Consider the following 23,081-nt stretch of genomic DNA (forward strand, 5'->3'; position numbering starts at 1 on the left):
GTGGGACGTGCGGTGTGGGATGTGGGATGTGGGATATGGGGTGGTGGGGTGTGGGACACGGGGTGTGGGATATGGGATATGGGGTGTGGAACGTGCGGTGAGGGGTGTGGAACGTGCGGTGTGGGGTGTGGGACGTGGGGTGTGGAGTGTGAGACGTGGGGTGTGGGGTGTGGGATATGGGGTGTGGGACGTGCGGTGTGGGATGTGGGATATGGGGTGGTGGGGTGTGGGACACAGGGTGTGGGACACGGGGTGTGGGATGTGGGATATGGGGTGTGGGACGTGCGGTGTGGGATGTGGGATATGGGGTGGTGGGGTGTGGAGTAGTGGGATTTGGGGTGTACAACATTTGGGGTGCCTTTGTACAACAAAAGAGTTTGATGGACACATCGTGTCCGGTTTGGGTGATTCTGAACACCGATGAGAATGACGTATCTGGAGTTTGTGATTGAACAGAGTAAGTTTAAAATCAACATTTAAAATGATGATATTTACTATTAATCATGTCTGTCGGGGTGAAGTTGGGGAGCTGTGAGCGCTGTCAAAAATACAGTGTTTGCTTGATTCAGAAATTTGGGCCACAGGATAAATTATACGAGATATTTGCATCTATTGCTAGAAAGGAGGTGTGTGTGTGTGTGTGTGTGTGTGTGTGTGTGTGTGTGTGTGTGTGTGTGTGTGTGTGTGTGTGTGTGTGTGTGTGTGTGTGTGTCTGTGTGTGTGTCTGTGTCCATGTGTGTATGTGTATATATGTGTGTGTGTGTGTGTATATATATATATGTGTGTGTGTGTGTGTGTGTGTGTGTGTGTGTGTGTGTGTGTGTGTGTGTGTGTGTGTGTGTGTGTTGCATCACTTGTATTAACAGGAAAAGGTAGGAACTCGACACCTCTCATCCATGTATATTTGTCGTATTTCCGTGAGTCAAATTTGCATTCAGAAATATTCTGAACTTACGGTTACCCATTTTTAAATGGCGACTATTTTGAAAATTATGTTTAACATACGATTTGAATCACCGATTTCATGCCAGTGATGACACCAGGTTAAAAGTGGAAGTAGAACTTTTACTGTCAAAGTATAAGGGGCGTGGCAAAAAGAGTGTTACTGTACGTGTACAGTGTACGAGGTGTGGCTGTATGGGGGTGTTGTTGTTGTTGTTTAACAAATATGATCTTTGTGATATTCTGTCAGATGCCATAACCCATCAGCAGAGATATTGCGCAATGTTGAGGAAGGGAGAGAGGGAGATATTGATGTGGTGTCTGCACGGTGTCTGCACTGTGTCTCACGGAGTTATGATTCGTGCGTGATTCCTTTGTTCTGTACCATCCATTTAACTTCTGTACTGTACACGTACTGTACACTTTCGCCATTGTCATGTATGAAGCTGCAAATATTCACCATTGTATCCCTACACTGTGACCGCGGTTTATTTCGGTTTTTCCGGAAGTTACGGCCCAGCTCGGATGGCGCTACGGTGAATCGGGCCTGTATCGGGAGAGTCAATAAACGTGTGCTGCAATCGATCATAGTCTGTCGAGATACCTTACATGGCGACGAGGATAATCATCTAGACCATGACTTCTTTCGGCCATATCGATGAATTTGACCCCCGTGAGGGAGATTTTGACACGTATTCTGAGCGGTTGTCTTTCTACTTCGAGGCGAACGGCATCGTGACTGAAGGCCGTCTTCCTGTCCGTTTGCGGGGGTGAGATGTTCACACTCGTTAAAAACCTGATTCGGCCTCGGACAATCCAGGAGCGTATGCGGAGCTCAAGGCCGCTTTGAAGGAACATTGTAATCCACCCCCTTCAGTCATCCTGTGTCGGTTTTATTTTTACATGTGCAGACAGCATCAAGGTCAGTCGATCGCAGACTTCATTGCACACCTCAAAAAACTGTCACATCTGTGTGAGTTTGTGGACACGATTGACGAAATGCTCCGTGATTTGCTGGTGGTTGGTATGTCCAATGACCGCACTCGTAGACGCCTGCTTTCTGAGAGAAGACCGACGTTCCAAAATGCTAGAGACACTGCCATTTCCATGGAAAGTGCTGAACGCAACGCTACAAGCATCGGTACCACTCGCTCGTCTGGTACCAGCCCTGCTGTGAATCGGTTGGATCATGTTCAGCCAAAACGTTGGAACAAGTCTCCTCGTCAGAAGCCAGTGCAGTCGCAAACCCACAACAAATGTTTTCGGTGCAACGGAAAGCACCCTCCGGAGACGTGTCGGTTCAAAGATGCCACCTGCCATTTCTGTCCGAAAACTGGCCATATTGCTCCAGCTTGCATCACTTGCAAATCGGGAAAAGGGAAAGCTGCTGACAAGAAGATTCATCAGTTTATCAGTTCGGAGGAACCTGAGCTTGACCAGTTGAACTCTGTTTCCGACAACTCAGAATCGTGTGACCTGTTTCATATTGATTCTCACTATAAGCGGGACCCTCTTCTTGCCACTGTTGTCGTCAAACAATCGACCATTGCAAATGGAGGTCGACACTGGTGCGGCCATCTCGCTCATCAGCCATGCTGTTTTCACAAACCTGTGGAGTGATGCTGACCGACCACATCTGAAACCTACTACCTATGGACTCTCCACCTATACAGGTGAGAAGATTGTTCCCTGCGGTACATGTGACGTCACGGTGGGCTACGATAACCGTGAGTTTCACCTACCCTGATCGGCATTCCTGGAAAAGGCCCTTCCTTACTCGGCAGGTACTAGTTGAGCATAATTCAACTGAAGTGGAAAAGCATTCATAAACTCCGGGCAGCCAACGTTTCTCCTACCGCAGCATACACACTCAAAAATGTTCTGGATACGTACCCGGATGTCTTCAAGGATGAGCTTGGAACCTTGAAAGGACATATGGCTAAACTCAGTGTTGACCGGGATGCAAATTGCTACATGCTCCTCCCCAAACCCCGGTCACGGTGTACCTCCGGGCCCCGAAAGGAGTCATGGCAGAAAGATGTGTTATTGTGTGTGTCAAAGACCAATGGTGAAACCACACCAATTGTTACCAACAAACAAGTATTGTATTAAGGTCACACAAGAATAACAGTACAAGAACAATATTAATCAATTGTACAACAACTGTATCATTCCTATGCTGGTACCATCAGTTTCGTACAATATAACTCACTGTGCTCCAAGTGAGTGAAAAGAACATTCCCAAAGTCTCTGTCCCGGCATCAAGCCAAAGTCGATCCACGCTCCGGTGATCGTAAGAACGATGTCGTATCGAGACCAGAATCCAGTTTGGCTGACAGTCACGCTGCCAAAGATGCGCAAAGGTGCCCTCAAGAGGCGACTGGGAAATCACACCTTCGGGTATGAACGTTCAACGGCTCCCAAACGGCGAACCTCAAATTCCCACTCAAAATCCACGTTACACACGCAAACCCGGTTAACGACTGGGTGCAATGAAATGGCTGAAGCGAGGTGAAAAGCCTGGAGTGATGCGAAATCGGGAGCAAGGCAAAACGGCCGACGGGCCCGTACTGAAGGCGTACCTGCACTTCAACAACGATTCTCTTCGGAATCAACCGCAAAACCTGTCATGCAGGTTTATCTGTCACAACGATAACCACTCTGTCACAGGAATCCCCTTCCCAGGAAACCCAAAGTTCGCTCACGACCCCCGTTCGCCAGCATTTGCTCAAGACCTCAAAGCCACTTGGCTTCTTCTCGACCTCACTTGCCCCGCTTCTTCTTCCTCCTCTTCTTCATCCAGTTTTCTCTCGATCCGGTTTTTGGTTTCTTTTAAAACATTAATTTTTTACCTTTTGCAAACAGTTATCTCCATTTCACTTAAACGATAACAATAACAGAACATGGAACCAAAAGTGCTTACAGTGGATGACAACCACAATGACGGAAGTGACGAATCTGTAACACAATCCTATATTTTGCAGAGCTCACCCAGACCCTTTCGCCCTGCGGGAGCGGATTGACAAGGAACTGGATCATCTTGAAAATCTGGGCATCATCGAGCAAATCCAGTATGCCAAATGGGCGGCGCCCATCGTTCCGATCATAAAATCTGACCAGTCCATCCGCACATGTGGAGATTATAAAATGACCGTGCACAAGTGTTCTTCATTGGATAAATATCCAATCCCAAGGATCGGAGACCTTCATGCTCGTCTCACGGGAGGCAAGACTTTTACGAAACTCGATCTCAAATCCGCCTATCTACAGCTCTGCTTGGACGATAATTCGAAACAGCATCTTACCATCAACACACATCGTGAGTTGTACAGGTACCACAGACTCAGTTTTGAAGTGAAATCTGCACCTGGAATTTATCAGCGTGTCATGGACAGTTTGTTTGCCGCCGAACGCAACGTCGTTTGTTACCAGGATGATATTCTGGTTACTGGTTGTACGGACACGGAACATCTACAAAACCTGGATAGAGTTCTGAAGAAGATTTCGGACTCCGGCCTACGTTTGCGTCGAGACAAGTGCAAGTTTATGGTGCCATCAGTCACGTACCTGGGTCATACGATTGATGCCGAGGGTCTACACCCGACAGATGAGACAGTCCGAGCTATCAAGGATGCTCCGGCTCCACGAGACGTAGCCAAATTGAAGTCATACCTCGGTTTGCTTAAGTTCTATGGTCGTTACATCCCGAATGTGACCGACGTTTTGGGCCCCTTTTATCGGCTTTTGAGGAAAGGAGTCTCCTGGAGCTGGGGGTCCACTGAACAATCAGCATTCCAGACCTCTAAGGATCTGCTCAAATCGTCCAATGTTCTCGTTCATTTTGATCCAGAGAAGGATCTTGTGCTGACATGCGATGCCTGTCGGTATGGAGAGGGGAGTGTATTATCACACGTGATACCTGATGGTACAGAAAGACCTGTTGCATTTGCATCCAGAACGTTGTCCCCGGCAGAGAAGAACTATTCCCAACTTGACAAGGAAGGATTGGGAATCGTTTTTGGCATCAGCAAATTTCGCCAGTACCTTCTTGGACATCATTTTACGATTCACACTGATCACAAGCCGCTGATCAGTCTGTTTGGTCCAACTAAGGCGACATCTGACACACTACCGCCCAGGATCATCTGCTGGTCCCTGTTTCTTGCTGCTTATGACTACACCATATGTTATAAGCCCGGTTTGTCTATCACAAATGCAGATGCCATGAGTCGGTTACCCCTTCCAGAATCCGTTGATGATTCGCCTACACCAGGATCCATTATCGCACTGATGGATCATCTGGAAGATTGTGCTGTCGATTCCGGCCAGATCCGCACTCATACTCGACGAGACCCCGTTCTGTCCAGAACTGTCCAGGCTGTACAGCTTGGATGGCATTTGCTACTTGAGGGTGACCCAGCTTTTGTGGCTTTTAAAGCACGTAAAAACGAACTCAGCGTGGAAAATGGTTGCCTACTCTGGGGATGTCGTGTCGTGATCCCGGAAAATCTGTGTTCCTGGTTCATGGACGAAATCCATGACTGTCACCCCGGATTGTAAAGATGAAGTCACTCGCCAGAAACTATGTGTGGTGGCCGAATCTTGATGCTGATATCGAACATCATGTTCGACATTGTTACCCCTGCCAGAGCACCCGGAATACACCTGCGAAAGCGCCACTTCTTCTTCTTTCGTGTATCATCAGAAAGTCAGGCAGATAGGTGTAACAATTGTGGGTTTATACGTACAAGCATGAAATTTGGCACAGTCATAGATAATAGTCTAATGAATAATTCCAGATATGGACCCACCGCGAAAACGTCCTATGGTAGCCGTGGCGGCCATTTTACAAAATGGCCGCTTTTAGTCTAGTGGCTAGATAGGGGTCTCGTGCACCCCCCCGAAATATACTTCTCATTGGTGTCTATAGATAGGAAAAAATGTCGTGGATGCAGTCCGTGATGGATTTCAGAAAATTCTTCTGCATACGGTGGATACAGATATAGTGGTATTGGCTGTGGCAGCAACAACCAAACTCAAAATCCAGGAGCTTTGGGTGGCCTTTGGGACAGGCCAGCACTTCAGGTATATTCCAGCACATGAAATTGCAGCATTCCTCAGACCAGATAAGTCACAGGCCCTCCCGATGTTCCATGCATACACAGGGTGTGACACAGTCTCGTCATTTAATACACGGGGCAAGAATACAGCCTGGGATACCTGGAAAGTATTTGACGAATTGACGCCAGCGTTAGTTCATCTCTCCACGGGGACAGCAGACATCTCTGATGACGTTGTGGCAGTGCTCGAGAGGTTCACCATTCTTCATGCTGGGAAACATGCTCAAGGTTGTTATGGATCTGCCCTCACCTGGGGATTGGGGATGGATCGATCCCCACAACTGGAAACCCCTGTGGTCCATGCTTCCTGAAGCCAGCATTTCATCAAGGGAGCTGATTTGTTGTAAATGCAAAAAGGGTTGCAAGGGACGATGCAAGTGCAAACAAGCTAGTTTGAAATGTACTGCTTTGTGCCAGTGTGGTGGAGAAAATTGTGACGTATAAACAAGATCAAACTGGAACTATCTAGTAATATAAGTTACCATTACAGTGCTTGGTGGGTTAATTGACATTGCTGGCAACACAAATGCAAATTGTGGTCATTTGGAGAATACAATTATGGCATATATGTGTATCTAGAGTCATTTCATTAGAACATAAAGAAGCATTTGTGTCGTCCGGTAAAAAATAATCGCGGTCAAAACGGCCATTTTGTAAAATGGCCGCCATGGCTACCATAGGACGTTTTCACGGTGGGTCCATATCTGGAATTATTCATTAGATTATTATCTATGACTGTGCCAAATTTCATGCTTGTACATCTAAACCCACAATTCTTATGATGGATACACCTATCTGCCTGACTAAGATGGCCAGCTCAGTGTCGTGCAGCCATGCCCTCGTCTCTGGTCCTACGTCGAAGAGGCCGGCTTCTGAAGGTGGTCTGTATAGGGGGCAGGTGGTAATTATGTGTTCGGCAGTCTGCTCAGGCTCGCCGCTCTCGCACGCGGCGCTGTCTGCCAGGCCCCACATCTTCAGCGATGATTTGAAGCGGCCGACCCCCGTACGTAGACGATTCAGCAAGGTCCATTGCAGGCGTGGTAGGTCTTCTCCTACGACGCCACCTCCTGGGTCCCAGATGTAGCGGTGGATGCGGGTGGGCCCGGCCGTTTCCCACACCTGCTTCCAAGATGCCGCCAGCCATGCGCTTCTAGATAGGTCCTCAGGGATAGAACTGAGCATCTCTTGTGCTGCCTTGTTGTAGGGATGGCGGGACTTGAGTCTGCTTGCAGGCGCCACTATCGTTGTGGTGTTGTGCAGGATGTGCCAGTCGTGTTTCTGGGCATTCCTTGCCAGGGTAGCAGTCCGTAGCAGCCTCCCGTCGGAGGCTGGCCGGGGCGATTCCCGCTAGGACTGGCAGGTGGAATGCCGGGGTGGGCTTCAAGCAACCAGCTACAATGCGGAGGGCGTTGTTAATGGCAACATCAACCTTTCTCACGTGTGGGCTTCTGCTCCAGGCTGGGGTGCAGTATTCGGCTGCAGAGAAGACCAGGGCTTGCGTGGATATTCGTAGGGTCTTGGCAGAGGCTCCCCAGGTCGTACCAGTGAGACGTCTGATAAGTGAGACCCTTGATGTCACCTTGGCCTTCACTTCTTCTAGGTGTTGCTTGAAAGACAGTATCCGATCTAGGCGTACACCGAGGTACTTTGGGGCCTGCTGGAACTCCAGGCGTTTGTTGTCAACGAACATGTCCAGTTCCCTTTTTGCTTCTCTGTTGTTAAGATGGTATGCCGCTGACACTGTCTTACCAATGCTGAGCTGCAAACGCCACCTCCAGAGGTAGGCTATCAAGGTGCCCATGTCTTGGTTGATACCGTTTTCCATCGCCTTCCATGTTGGTCGTTGCAGCATGATGGCCAGGTCGTCCGCGTAACCGTACTTTCTGGATGTTGTATCCAGCAGGTCATAGATGTAGATGTTAAACAGCATCGGCGAGAGAACAGAACCCTGCAGGGCACCATTCCTCAGTCTTCTGAGCCTGCTGCGCTGGCCGTCGCTGGTCTGTAGGACGAAGCTGCGGTTTGACAGCATCTCCATGATGAAGTTCACCATATGCCAGACCCGGGATTGTCCTCAGCAACTTCAGGTGGAGTCCACGGTGCCAAACGGTGTTGTATGCAGCAGTCAGGTCCAGGAACACTACGCCAGCTTTCTCATTGTCCTGGAAGCTGTCTTCAATATCTTGTGTGAGTAATGTTACCTGGTCCACTGTTGACCTGCCACGATGGAAACTGGCTTGTTCCCGCGGGAGCTGTGGGTCCACCACTGGGTCGATGCGGCTGTGGATCATCCTCTCCAGAATCTTAAATGGGACGCAGAGCAATGAGATTGGTCTGTAGGACTTGGGATCTTCCGCAGGTTTGTTCGGCTTCGGCAGGGCTATGACGGAAGTACGGCGCCAGGTTTTCGGGAGCTTGGACCTCCGGAGGCACGACGAGAAGAATGAACACAGCCAACCAGATGTTGTTGTGCTCTGGTGGATGACAAACTCCGGAAGGATGTTGTCACGGCCTGGTGACTTACCCGGCTTGAGTTTGCTCATGGCCGCGCTGAGTTCGGCTGCTGTGAAGTCTCCAGAGAGATTGGCATCCGCGCTGGCCGCCCTGGAGAGAGAAGACACCTCACGCAACGTCAGGCGGGCAAAGTTTTTGTCTGCATCCGGGAAGCGACCATTCTTCAGGAGCTGGGACGCAATGGCGTCTGCTGTCACCGGGCACCTGAATGGCATTGTATTTCTGCCTGTCAGCTGGTTGATGGTCTGCCACGCCTTGCGACTAGAGTGGGTAAAATCGATCGACTCAACTATTTCAGTCCATCTGGTCCTACGGGTGGCATCCAGCTTCTGGAGTAGTGCTGTTGCAGTCGAGTCCACTTCTTCCCTGGAGCTGGCCTGCTGATGGTCGCGCAGGAGATGGCTGCACTCTTCATCCCAACCCGGGATGTAGTTCTTATTAAAGCCACTCGGGATGTTTTTCTTTGCTGCACCTAGGAGAACCTTACAATAGGCTGCGTATGCGGCGTCCACATCAGCAGCTTCTGGGTTCGGGAGACCGGCTGTTCTTCTTTCCGTCTCTGCAGCAAACGACTGCCAGTTAGCCTTCCGGAAGTTCCATCTCTTGACAGGTCTGCCCGCTACAGACTGCACCAGTGATGGCACTTTGATGATGGACGGTCGGTGGTGTGAGCGGGGGAACCTGTCAATGACGCATCTCTCAGGCTTCGGGTCATTGGTGCGGCACACGGCGAAGGCCAGGTCCGGATTGGTGTAGGTGTTCCAGCGCGCAGAGAAGAAGCTTGGAGGCTTTTTTGGGTCGAACAGCAGCTGTGCATCGGTGTTGGAGGCCTAGTCGCTCAGCATCATTCCGTCTGGTGTTGTGTAGTTGTAACCCCAGTCTGTGTGTTGACAGTTGAAGTCACATGCATAGATGGTGGGTGCAGTAACGGACGGGAGTGATGACGCCATCAGCGCTGATGGAGGAGGCTTATATACGTTGACGACCGATGTTTCCTGGATTTTGGTGACCAGCCACTCGATGTTGGAGCCTGGTGGAGATTGGCTAATGGCTGTCCAGCTTAGTTCAGTCCTGACGAAGGTTGCCATTCCGTGCTGTTTACTGTGGATGGACCCAGCGAGAAGGAACCCAGGCAGCTTGAGGTTGTCGTCAGCTGCACAGTGTGTCTCTTGTAGGAGAACGACTGCTGCCTTGTTGAAGTCGGCGAGGTGTCGTATGACTTCGAGCTTGGCGGTGGTGAGGCCCTCGACATTGAGTTGGAGCACTGACAGGCCTTGGTTTTCGACGGTGGGAATGGCCGCCCGTCCTGAAAAGGACGTTCTATGCCTTGGTCTTGGTCTTGACCTTGGCTTGTACTGCTGTCAACGTGATCAAGCCTGCCAGCTCGATGATTGTGTGGCGACATTAGTTTCACAATTCTTGTTACTTGTAGGGAAGGCCGCGGAGAGGCTGTCGTGTTCTTCCCCACTGAATCCACTGCATCCCTGGGAATGGCCCAGCGAACCGTGGCATCGCCTACATCTCGATTATGCCGGGCTTATTAACGGCAGCATGATTCTCATAATTACGGACGCGCACACAAAATGGATTGATGCCTATGTGATGCATGGTACTACGTCAGCCATTGTCATTGAAAGACTCAGACGCTGTTTCGCCACTCATGGTCTGCCCAGGATGATCGTGAGTGATAACGGTACGTGTTTTTCCAGTTCCGAGTTTGCCGAGTTCACACGTCGGAACGGCATCAAACATAAGTTTGTCAGCCCACATCACCAGGCTTCAAATGGCTTGGCCGAACGATCCGTGGGAATCATCAAATCCGGATTGCAGAAACTTCAGGAGGGAAACCTGGAAACAAAGCTTTCTCGTTTCCTGTTCAAATACCGCATCACGCCACAATCGGCAACCGGTGCAGCTCCGTCTGAGTTATTGATGAAACGACACTTGAGATCAACACTTGACAATCTCAAACCAGACATATCATCAAATGTTTATCAGAGCCAGCTTAATCAAAAGTTGGTGCACGATAAGTCGTCCAACAGTCGCTGTATCAACATCGGAGATCCAGTGTTTGCCCGAAATTTTGGTGCAGGTGCGACGTGGCTACCGGGGGACATCATCGAGAAGCCAGGTCCACTGTCCTGCGTGATTCGCCTGCAGGACGGCCGTCAAATTCGTCGACATCAGGACCACATAACCTACCGTTACTGTGAGTCGATAGAGCCTGCATCATCGTCACAGTCAGAACAACAGTTCTACCCACCACTGCCGGAGATCGTCGTGGCCGCTCCAGCCGGCTCGGATGCCCCGAAAACCTCTGCGAACGCTACACCCTTCGTGGAGACCAAAGGGATCACCTCGGACTCTGTATCCACTGGTACACCGCGGCCCAAAGGAATCACCTCAAACTCTGTATCCACTGGTACACCGCGACCCAAAGGAATCACCTCGGACTCTGTATCCACTGGTACACCGCGATCCAAAGGAATCACCTCGGGCTCTGTATCCACTGGTACACCGCGACCCAAAGGAATCACTTCGGACTCTGTATCCACTGGTACACCGCGATCCAAAGGAATCACCTCGGGCTCTGTATCCACTGGTACACCGCGATCCAAAGGAATCACCTCGGACTCTGTATCCACTGGTACACTGCGACCCAAAGGAATCACTTCGGACTCTGTATCCACTGGTACACCGCGATCCAAAGGGATCACCTCGGACTCTGTATCCACTGGTACACCGCGATGCTCAATGTGTGAGAGAAAAGCACCCGACCGGTTGAATCTTTGAACATGTTCTATTTTCACGTTGACACACGTTCTATTTTCACGTTGACACACGTTCTATTTTCACGTTGACATATGTTCTATTTTCACGTTGACACACGTTCTATTTTCACGTTGACATATGTTCTATTTTCACGTTGACATATGTTCGATTTTCACGTTGACACATGTTCTATTTTCACGTTGACAAATGTTCTATTTTCACGTTGACACTTGTTCTATTTTCATGTTGACACACGTTCTATTTTCACGGTGACACATGTTCTATTTTCACGTTGACACACGTTCTATTTTCAGGTTGACATATGTTCGATTTTCACGTTGACACATGTTCTATTTTCACGTTGACAAATGTTCTATTTTCACGTTGACACATGTTCTATTTTCACGTTGACACACGTTCTATTTTCACGGTGACACATGTTCTATTTTCACGTTGACACACGTTCTATTTTCAGGTTGACATATGTTCGATTTTCACGTTGACACATGTTCTATTTTCACGTTGACAAATGTTCTATTTTCACGTTGACACATGTTCTATTTTCATGTTGACACACGTTCTATTTTCACGTTGACACACGTTCTATTTTCATGGTGACACACGTTCTATTTTCACATTGACACATGTTCTATTTTCACGTTGACAAATGTTCTATTTTCACGTTGACACATGTTCTATTTTCATGTTGACACACGTTCTATTTTCACGGTGACACATGTTCTATTTTCACGTTGACACACGTTCTATTTTCAGGTTGACATATGTTCGATTTTCACGTTGACACATGTTCTATTTTCACGTTGACAAATGTTCTATTTTCACGTTGACACATGTTCTATTTTCACGTTGACATATGTTCTATTTTCACGTTGACACATGTTCTATTTTCACGTTGACATATGTTCTATTTTCACGGTGACACATGTTCTATTTTCACGTTGACACACGTTCTATTTTCAGGTTGACATATGTTCGATTTTCACGTTGACACATGTTCTATTTTCACGTTGACACACGTTCTATTTTCACGTTGACACATGTTCTATTTTCACGTTGACACACGTTCTATTTTCACGGTGACACATGTTCTATTTTCACGTTGACACACGTTCTATTTTCACGTTGACAAATGTTCTATTTTCACGTTGACACATGTTCTATTTTCACGTTGACACACGTTCTATTTTCACGTTCTATTTTCACGTTGACACACGTTCTATGTTCACGGTGACACATGTTCTATTTTCACGTTGACACACGTTCTATTTTCACGTTGACAAATGTTCTATTTTCACGTTGACACACGTTCTATTTTCACGTTCTATTTTCACGTTGACACACGTTCTATTTTCACGGTGACACATGTTCTATTTTCACGTTGACACACGTTCTATTTTCACGTTGACAAATGTTCTATTTTCACGTTGACACATGTTCTATTTTCACGTTGACACATGTTCTATTTTCACGTTGACATATGTTCTATTTTCACGTTGACACATGTTCTATTTTCACGTTGACATATGTTCTATTTTCACGGTGACACATGTTCTATTTTCACGTTGACACACGTTCTATTTTCACGTTGACAAATGTTCTATTTTCACGTTGACACATGTTCTATTTTCACGTTGACACACGTTCTATTTTCACGTTGACACATGTTCTATTTTCACGTTGACACACGTTCTATTTTCACGGTGACACATGTTCTATTTTCACGTTGACACACGTTCTATTTTCACGTTGACAAATGTTCTATTTTCACGTTGACACATGTTCTATTTTCACGTTGACACACGTTCTATTTTCACGTTCTATTTTCACGTTGACACACGTTCTATGTTCACGGTGACACATGTTCTATTTTCACGTTGACACACGTTCTATGTTCACGGTGACACATGTTCTATTTTCACGTTGACACACGTTCTATTTTCACGGTGACACATGTTATGTTCTATTTTCACGTATTTTGATTATTCTCATAACCGTTTGCATACATATTTTCACATGCTTTGGAAATGTTGCTTTTGAAATGGCAATTTTGGAAGTCTAGCACGTATTGGTCTTGGTAATTTTGGACTTAAAGGGGAGGATGTCATGTATGAAGCTGCGAATATTCACCGTTGTATCCCGACACCGTGACCGCGGGTTTATTTCCGTTTTTCCGGAAGTAATGGCCCAGCTCGGATGGCGCTGTGGTGAATCGGGCCTGTATCGGGAGAGTCAATACACGTGTGCTACAATCGATCGTAGTCTGTCGAGATACCTTACAGCCATAAACTTACTTGTTTTGTTTTAGTCAGGTTCACTATGTTAACAAATATAATTTCTTTCAAAATTTTGGGATTAGCAAACCTGTACATTTTTGGAATCTTCAGAGCATGGAGAATCTGAAAATCAATGTTGGCATTTGCACAGACACCTGCATGGCCGCCATTTTGGATTTTCAAAATGGCCGCCATAAAATACATATTTTGCGCGATCTCGGCTTCTAGTCAACCTAGAGACTTAATTAAATATGCTAATCCTATGTTTTCTGGGTCAAGGAATCCAATAAAGGCCTCAAAATAGTGCTCAGGATTATAGAAAAGCAACAAACAAAGGTAATTGAAAACCATTGTCTTTATATTTGTGATATAACTGTATGACATAATACATGAAATTGCAAGTCCTTTGAAGTTATAGGTTGTTATAGGAAGTTATAGGTAGTATCAGATTGAACTATAAGTCCTATACACCGGATCTACGAGGTCTATACCGTTCAGGAATATGCTTTTACACTTCATCACTGTCCTGAGGGTCATTTTCGCAAAGGTGTCGACTCAAATGTAAACATTAATTTTTGGATTCCTCATGCTCTGAGTATTCCAAAAATGTATAGTTTTGCTAATCTCCAAAAATTTTGAACGAAAAAACATAGTGACCCTGACTATTTTATCAAATGCAAAGGTGTGCACTTGGTTGTGCATGAACCCATCATGAACTTGTGTTATAGTCAGAGTCGATATGAGCTCACCTGTACTGTTGAGGCCTGTACCACCCACTGTGTTTCAGGAAGATAGTTATGAAAAAGACAAGTTTGTCTTTTTCACGCACAACACGCACAAAGACACACGCACATAGACACACACATACACGCACAAAGACACACGCACATAGACACACACATACACGCACAAAGACACACACGCAAATAGACACACACATAGACACACACATACACGCACATAAACACACACACACATAGACACATACACATACATAAACACACACACACATAGACACATACACATACATAGACACACACACACATAGACACACACACATACACACACATAGACACATACACACACATACACACATAGCCACACATACACGCACATAGACACACACACATACACGCACACACACACACATAGACACATACACATACACACACACACACACACGCACACACATACACGCACAAAGACACACACGCAAATAGACACACACATAGACACACACATACACGCACATAGACACACACACACATAGACACATACACACACATAGACACACACACACACACACACACACACACACACACATAGACACACACACACACCCACATAGACACATACACACATAGATACACACACACACACACACGCACAAAGACACACGCAAATAGACTCACACATAGACACATACACACACATAGACACACACACATACACACATACACACACACACACATAGCCACACATACACGTACATAGACACACACACACACACACACACACACACACACACACACACACACACACACAGATAGACACACACACACACACACACACAGACACACACACACACACTCACAATTACCTTATTTAATAAAGTAGGATGAAGCACATTTCAAGCGTTTATATCCTCTGTACCATTTTTGTTTCTGAATAAAATCCCTTCCTGTAATATCGAGATACAAGTGGGAATTTCACACCAACACGGATGAGCTTGCACTGAACCGGACGAAGCAAGCTTCAGCGAGTCTTCTTCTTCAAGATCACAATATCCCTATTTTCAGTTTCAAAGAACTTTGGATGCAGGAGAATGTACCATTAGTCCCATCACAGCCTGTGCTATTGTTACCAACCTATGGTGGTTTGTCCGTGATCTGTGGTTATTTAAGTGTCGAGCCCTCGGTACGACTCGGTCGGGGTTCGAACCCACGACCTCCCAGCTCTAACCATCATGGCACCGTATTGTACAACACACAGGAACTTAAAGGGAGGATCTTGCTCAAGGGGAAGAAACTCGGAGGGCTCGAGGACAGTGCCGAAAGAGAGGAAGGTGAAGTGTCCAGTGAAGATGAAGCTGCCGACATGGACGAGGTGAAGGAAAAGGGACAGGTACGAGCACTTTGAACAATAGTTTCATATATCCGTTGCGAATGTACAAGACATTTTACAATGACAAATTTGTCATCATGTGATCATGTGACTTTTTAAAGGTGAAGAACGAATGGATTTGTTAATTTTAAATGATTTATAATCGGGAAACATGAAAGTGAAACCGAGAGTAAATTAATAAATAGTTTTAATATTTCCAGATGCTGCCATTTTAATTTTCATATCAATTAGTTTGTTCCATGGGGCTGGCAGGATGGCCTGAGGGTCCGCACACTCACCCCGAAACCCTCCAGCTTGGGCTCGAATCCCGACCCGGCTATGAGCTGTCATGCCGGTTGGGGCTGGCAGGATGGCCTGAGGGTCCGCACACTCACCCCGAAACCCTCCAGCTTGGGTTCGAATCCCGACCCGGCTATGAGCTGCCATGCCGGTTGGGGCTGGCAGGATGGCCTGAGGGTCCGCACACTCACCCCGAAACCCTCCAGCTTGGGCTCGAATCCCGACCCGGCTATGAGCTGTCATGCCGGTTGGGGCTGGCAGGATGGCCTGAGGGTCCGCACACTCACCCCGAAACCCTCCAGCTTGGGCTCGAATCCCGACCCGGCTATGAGCTGTCATGCCGGTTGGGGCTGGCAGGATGGCCTGAGGGTCCGCACACTCACCCCGAAACCCTCCAGCTTGGGCTCGAATCCCGACCCGGCTATGAGCTGTCATGCCGGTTGGGGCTGGCAGGATGGCCTGAGGGTCCGCACACTCACCCCGAAACCCTCCAGCTTGGGCTCGAATCCCGACCCGGCTATGAGCTGCCATGCCGCAGGACGACACATCAATGTGCGTATCGTCCCTCGGACGGACGCTAAACCGGGCGTCCTGACCATCAGGATTCGTTGGTGGACGTTAAATGTTCTTCGTGACGAATTGGCCAGCTCTCACCAGTATCCTGGACAAATTCCAAATTTTTGCCTGAACCACTGCTGGGAAAGCAGTGGCAAACTTCCGCTTCCGGAAATTACCATCAAACCATCAAACCTTTTGCCCTTCTCATCTTTCCCTTTCTCCTAGCTCTTCTGCAATCTCCGACACACTATCAACAGCTCCCTCTACCTCCTCCTCTCACCCCTCATCTTACCTTACCCCTCCACACCCCTGTCCTGCACCCGATGCTCCCCCTCCCTCTTCCTTAACGGTATGGACCTCAATACATCCGGGGCCTTCGCTCAAACCTGACTGATCTCTCCAAACAGGTTGCTTCTGACAAACCAGACATAATCTGCTTAACAGAAACTTTCCTCCTTCATGATGTCTCTGATTCCTTAGTATCTCTCCCGGATTACTCCCTCTTCCGTATACATTACGATTACTCCGGTTACTCCCTCCTCCGGATGATAGACCTGAGCCTCGTCCTGGAGGTGGGGTTGCTATCTTTATCAAAAACTCTCCATCTCACTCGCCCTGCACTGCCCTCTCTCCACCCCACCCCGAGGAGTACCTCTGGCTACGGCTTCCCCTTCGCTCCCACCTTTTGTTCAAATGTGTGTTGTACCGTCCTCCAAACACTGATGACACCATTTACATCTTGCTGCCTGATAATATGGACCAACTTCTATCTACCCATCCCAACTCTCTCTTCCTCATACGTGGCAACTTCAGCTGTCATCATGCCAGCTGGCTGGGTGTGGGTTCCTCTCTCACCAGCCATGGCACCTCAGCAAAGGACTTCTGCGACTCATTGGGACTGACACAATCTGTCAATTTCCCGACCCGGTTCTCAGTCAATGGAGTATCTTCTCTTCTGGACTTGGTTATGACAAACTTCCCTGCAAATGTCTGCTGCTCTTCTTCTCCAATTGGTTCACCTGATCATTTGCTTGTTAAAGTGGACATCTCTCTGGACATTCTCAGAGAGCCTCCTCAGCGCCGACGAGTCTGGCATTTAACTCAGACTGACTGGCACGGTCTGCAAGCAGCCATCAATCATCTGGACTGGTCTCCCATCTCCACTGCCTCTGACATCAACTCCTGACAAATCACACACTCTTACTATGTCTCTTCGAAAAGACTGTCTGGACAACCCTCCCATCTACTTTCTCAACAATCCTCTCCAAGAAGTTCTGCACTCAAGCTTTTGGGTCTCACTATCTGCCATGATTTTTCCTGGGAAAAACACATTTCCAAGCTGGCCTCCAAAGCCAGTCGCCGACTGGGCATCCTCAATCGTGTGAAGTCCTTCCTTGGCACACCTGAGCTCCTCACCACATACAAGGCTTTCATCCGCAGCTCAATGGAATGCTGCTCTCCCCTCTTGGCCGGTGCTCCTGCCTCACACTTAGCTCTGCTTCACGGTGTTGAAACCAAAGCTTTCAGAGTCATTGGAATCTCCCGCGATGAAGCCGATTGTGAGTGCCTTTCACTCACTCACCGCAGGCAGGTTGGTGGTCTTTCTGTCTTCTACCGACTCCTATCCGGCCTTGCTCCCCCAGCTCTCTCTGTGCTCTGTCCCCCAAATATTCCTACAGGTCGCACAAGATCTGCCTGCAACCCTCTTATGGTTAAACTGCCAAAATCAAGACTCTCTGCTCACCTTCCCTCTTTCATTCCTCTTTGCTCCCGCCTCTGGAAAAATCTCCCTCACTCTCTTCAATCCCTCTCCTCCATCCAGGTCATCAAAACAGCTGTTCACCACCATCTCTTATCTTCCCCCATCCAAAACCTTGATCTTTTCTACCCCCGCTAATTCACCCCAGATACACTTTTCTGAAATACCGACTTCTTTCCTGGAAGTCCTTGCAGTTTTAGTGTCCATGTGTTTTTTTTTTACCTCTCCCACCCCCCACACCCCTCCCCATGCTTCCTCCCCCCAAGCCCTCTACCTCCCACAGATCTCCCAATGTCCCTGCTGTGAAATGTTGCACTTGTGTGCTTCCACCTCTCTCCCCAACTTGTCTCCCGCTCCCTTTATTTCGTCTTATGTGTCCGTTTTTTTTTGTTTGTTTTTTAATGTCATTAATGTTAGCTCTTACATGAGCCTCGATCTTGTATACAAAATATATATATATTGTTACGGACACGGCTTTTAGATGTTATATTGACCGAGCGGTGGTGTATTTAACCGCGTCCGAACAGTTACTCCCCGATTAAAACCCGATTCCACCCGAACGTTGACTAATCGCGCTACAGATATTCAATTGGGAAACCTCTAAAGCGACCGAAAGAGAAGAAGAGAGAAGAAAGACAGAGTTTGGAGGAAGAACAGATTTATTATACACACACAAGCAATATTTTAGAGCGACCAATATTATTTACAGCAATAGAGGGAAAAGAGCAGTCACACAGTGCATTGTTAACTTATTCTATTTCATTTACTTAATCCCCAAGACAAACGAGTAGGACAGGACGTTCACACTCACACGGTGGATATTGCAGGCAGGTAATGGCTCGAGGTTGATTGCTTGAGAGGAAAGGCCAGGTCGGAGGCCGCAGCACCCCTCGCGGTTTTGGCGGGAAAACCTCCGTCGCGTATCCGCGGCCGTCACGCGCTGGCTCGGCACACCTGCTCCTCTTCCTGGGGTGGAGCCGTCTCCCTCCGTTCAGCGCGTCTCTCCAACGACAGGGGGGTATTGCAGGCAGGCAGGTAGGTAGGTAGGTAGGTAGGTAGGTAGGGCTTGCGCTCCTCTTCCAGGTCATCCCCCAGCGCATCTCTCAAGGCCTCTCTCTGGTGCAGCCTCGTTGCTCCTCTCCAGCTCATCTCCAGTCATCTCCCATCTGCACTGGTAAAGCAGTCCCCTGCAGTCGCTTTTATCACCTCCAGCGAAATCAAGCCGCCGACTCCGAGGGCGCGCCTACCGGGTCACTCACCGCGGTGTTGATTGGCTGTTAGGGCTGGTTCACTCCTTGCTTCTTATGACGAGGTGGAGACACGCCTTTCTTCCCCAACCTTACCTCGTGGCCAATGGTGGTTTGAAGAAAACCAGCCAAAATGCGGAAGGCAATTGGAAGGGAGGTTTTGGGGAAATTGGAAGGGCCTACGCTTATTTTGTTTGATACAATGCAAAGTCAATCTAGTGGGAAAACACATACTTAGCCTACATGGAATAAGGAAATACACTATTTAAAAGATATATCGTGACCTGCGTGTATGTTCTATGAAATTAATTAGGAGGACGGCTGCGACCATTATTTACATTACCAGGATGTTACCATACCAAAACCATACTCTTCACATCCGTTACCCTTCCTCCAAAATTGTTACACTCCTCAAAACCCGTTACACTTCTCAAAACCCGTTACACTTCTCAAAATCGTTACACTGCACCCTCCTTTCTTCAGGCACGTCCTCGGGCCTACTAGACTTAACTGAGTGTGACATGTAGGTGTAATTCCCTCTACAATTAACCTGACCCTGAGTGTGACAATTTTAAAACACAAATAAGTATGTCCCCCTATTGCATTGCATCCTGTCTAACAGACTCAAGCCCACAGCTAACCGAATTACGGAATTATTCTGAAACTATACATTTACGGTGGGGAGCATTATTTACAATGACGTGATTTCTTATTTACAACGCAACCCAGGACCTGTGTGTTTTTTTCTTTTTTTTTTAGGGAACAAGAGAAAGAAATTCCTGTTGGGAGGGAGGAGACAGCACGCATTGCATCGATGCACCAGTACCAGTACCACCAAAGCACCCAAAAGCACCCAAACACCACAAAGCACCCAAAAGCACCATCCGGTGCGGTCACCATGGCTCATAATAAACACAACAAAACAACTGGTGGTGGTCTTCTCCTTGTCTGCTGGGCCGATGTTCTTCCTGACGTCTTCTGGCTTCATGCGGCCTATTTGGACATAATAAAAAGCACAACTTGTGTTCGTTTTTTATTATTATTTAGGGCCTCAGGGGCCAACTAAGGGTGGTCCACCTGTTTGGCATAGGTGCCACCTTACCGAGGTCCGCAAGCAAGATTCCCTGGCCACTATGGCCGGTCTCCAACAGAGGTGCTCTGCCCCAGAACCTGGGGTCCATCAAGTGGTACTTGGCCGCCGAACAGCGGTCCATAAAGTGGTACATCAACGCAACGCGTGCTGGTTCTGGGAATCTCGGGCGCACAATGGCCACCTCACGCACGCTCCCCTCGGCACCCAATGGCGCACAGGTCATGTGGGAGACAAAAGAAAGACAATTGAGCGAGGGGTAAGGTCACAAGGGTACACGTCAAACAAGGCAATGCAAGGTGAAATGCGTACGGAGGGCGAAGTGAGAAAGCTCGTCCCTACCGTACGTCACCCCCCTGTCACCTACACTACCCTTGCTCTTACCCCATATTTACAAAATCTACCCATTTACAAATTCGTCACTACTGTCACGTCTTCCCCATATTTCCCTTATACCAAATTCGTCACCACAATCCCTCTACTTCAAAATTTGCCATCATCAAATTCATCATCAATCCTCATAAGGAGGCAGAGATGGAACATCAAAGCACAATGTCACACCCACGTCATGATGCGTCTCACAACCCAAACATTTGCACAGTAAAAAAAATAATCAAACATGGCATGGTGTGGAGTACCTGTCACCTCAGGTGAGTGGATGCAGATGGTGTGAGGAGATCCTTCATCCTAACTATCCTCTAAATGATTTTAACACACTTTACACTACCCGGGGTCTTTCCCTGCCAATTCATTGGCCAACTTACACTATGGGTTCTAAAAACCAATTCCCATTGGCCAAACTGTGGTGCTTTTCAATTTGGGGTCTCACTCCCCCGATTCATCTCCCGGTGCCCTCGCACAATTTCTGGGCTGCGACGTGTACCTCTCCCAACAGGTCTACCCACCTGCACACCTCCACCACTGTAGTTGCCACCCGAGCTTACCTAGCTCCTCACCCTAACCTAACTACCTGGGGACAGCCCCTCTCCTGGCTCTGTCACCCCACTGGTGCCCTCTGGCACTGGGCTACCCGGGTCCGTCCTCCGGATCCTCGGGCCCCATCCACAACAACTACTACCGGCTCCCAGAGCCCACCTGCGGCCTCACCTGGCCGACATCCTCACAGTGGTGGAGTGCCCAAACCAACTACACACACTAACAGGCTACACGCCCAGCCATTTCCACAACACTAATGCACCCATCCAAAGACCATTCTTCCACTCGCACCACAGATGCCAATATCCAACCACAATTTACCTATACCCTCTACCTAACACTTACACTACCCGCCCCGGGTATCCGTGATGGGGGTCCACTCTTCCCCCATTCACACCTTCGCACCATCCACTCCACTCCACAATTTCCACCATACTCACTCCACGACCATCCATTCCAATACTCCAGATATTCCACACTACCATTTATTCCACACAGCCACATACACCTGTTCTTCATTCACCTGTCGTTGCACACCTGTGCAATCATACCTGGTGCCACCTGCACCCTCCTTTCTTCCTGGACCATTTGGTCAACACAACACGCAATCACCACTACTCCCTCATACACTGCTCCATCCACCTGTTCAGTTGCACACCTGTGCAATCACACCTGTTCCATTCTCACCTGTTCAATCCTCACACGCACGGCATCATCTCAGCTAACTACTCCCCTCTGAAACTTGCGCTTCCCAGTCGTCCCTTTAAACTATTGCGCTCCCACGTCATTATCATCCACACTAATCTACCTGCGTCCCCGCTACAGGTATCAGTCACTAACTAATCTTAACGTCACCTAATGTCAATCCTCGCTAGATCCCTATCATTATCCAAGCCCTCCCTGGCTCGTTTTCACTGCCATAAACCCCATAATCTATAGCGCATTTGCCCCCACCTGTGAGGGATGGTGGATTTGCCATCCCACCACATCGGGGGTCTCTCACTACCAATTTCGCTCGTCCGAATCCAACAATTCAAAAATTTTCCATTTACTGCCAACTCTATTCACTTTTCTAAATTTCGTTTCAAATCACTACCATCATCATCCGTCTACTTATTACATCCTCTCGGTGCGCCAATTCACATCTACAGCCCGGCTTCGTACAGCCGAGCAATGAACGCGAATTCTTTTGTGCTGGCGGCTGGATGCGTCCCGCATTCGGGGCATGGGCGGGGGCTTACCCGGGCCGAGATCCCACGCATCACCTCGGCGTGGGGCCATCCAATGTCCCGATCTCGACCTGCCGGCACGTCTCAACAAAACGTGGTCGCCATAGCGACCCTTCCTATCCAGCCGCCCGCTCCGCCTAGTGGAGCCCGGCCGCGGCCGTTCAAAGCGAGGCCCAGCGTGGATCGCGCACGGCGGTCCTTTCGAAACCGCCGTGGT

The 23,081-nt window shown here is 48.2% G+C and overlaps 1 protein-coding gene across 2 annotated transcripts in view; it reads left to right on the forward strand.

Moving 5' to 3' along the window:
* Nucleotides 1-23,081, forward strand: part of LOC137433731 (1-phosphatidylinositol 4,5-bisphosphate phosphodiesterase delta-4) — a 163,217-nt gene that overhangs the window by 83,502 nt on the left and 56,634 nt on the right. For both annotated transcript variants that reach the window (XM_068126005.2, XM_068126004.2), the window contains exon 9: nt 15,635-15,766. In XM_068126005.2, coding sequence (XP_067982106.2) covers nt 15,635-15,766 — 132 coding nt within the window. The remainder of the gene's footprint in view (nt 1-15,634; nt 15,767-23,081) is intronic.

The sequence above is a fragment of the Myxine glutinosa genome, chromosome 10 (genome assembly GCF_964187855.1).
Source record: "Myxine glutinosa chromosome 10, kmMyxGlut1.1, whole genome shotgun sequence".
Taxonomy (NCBI): Eukaryota; Metazoa; Chordata; class Myxini; order Myxiniformes; family Myxinidae; genus Myxine; species Myxine glutinosa.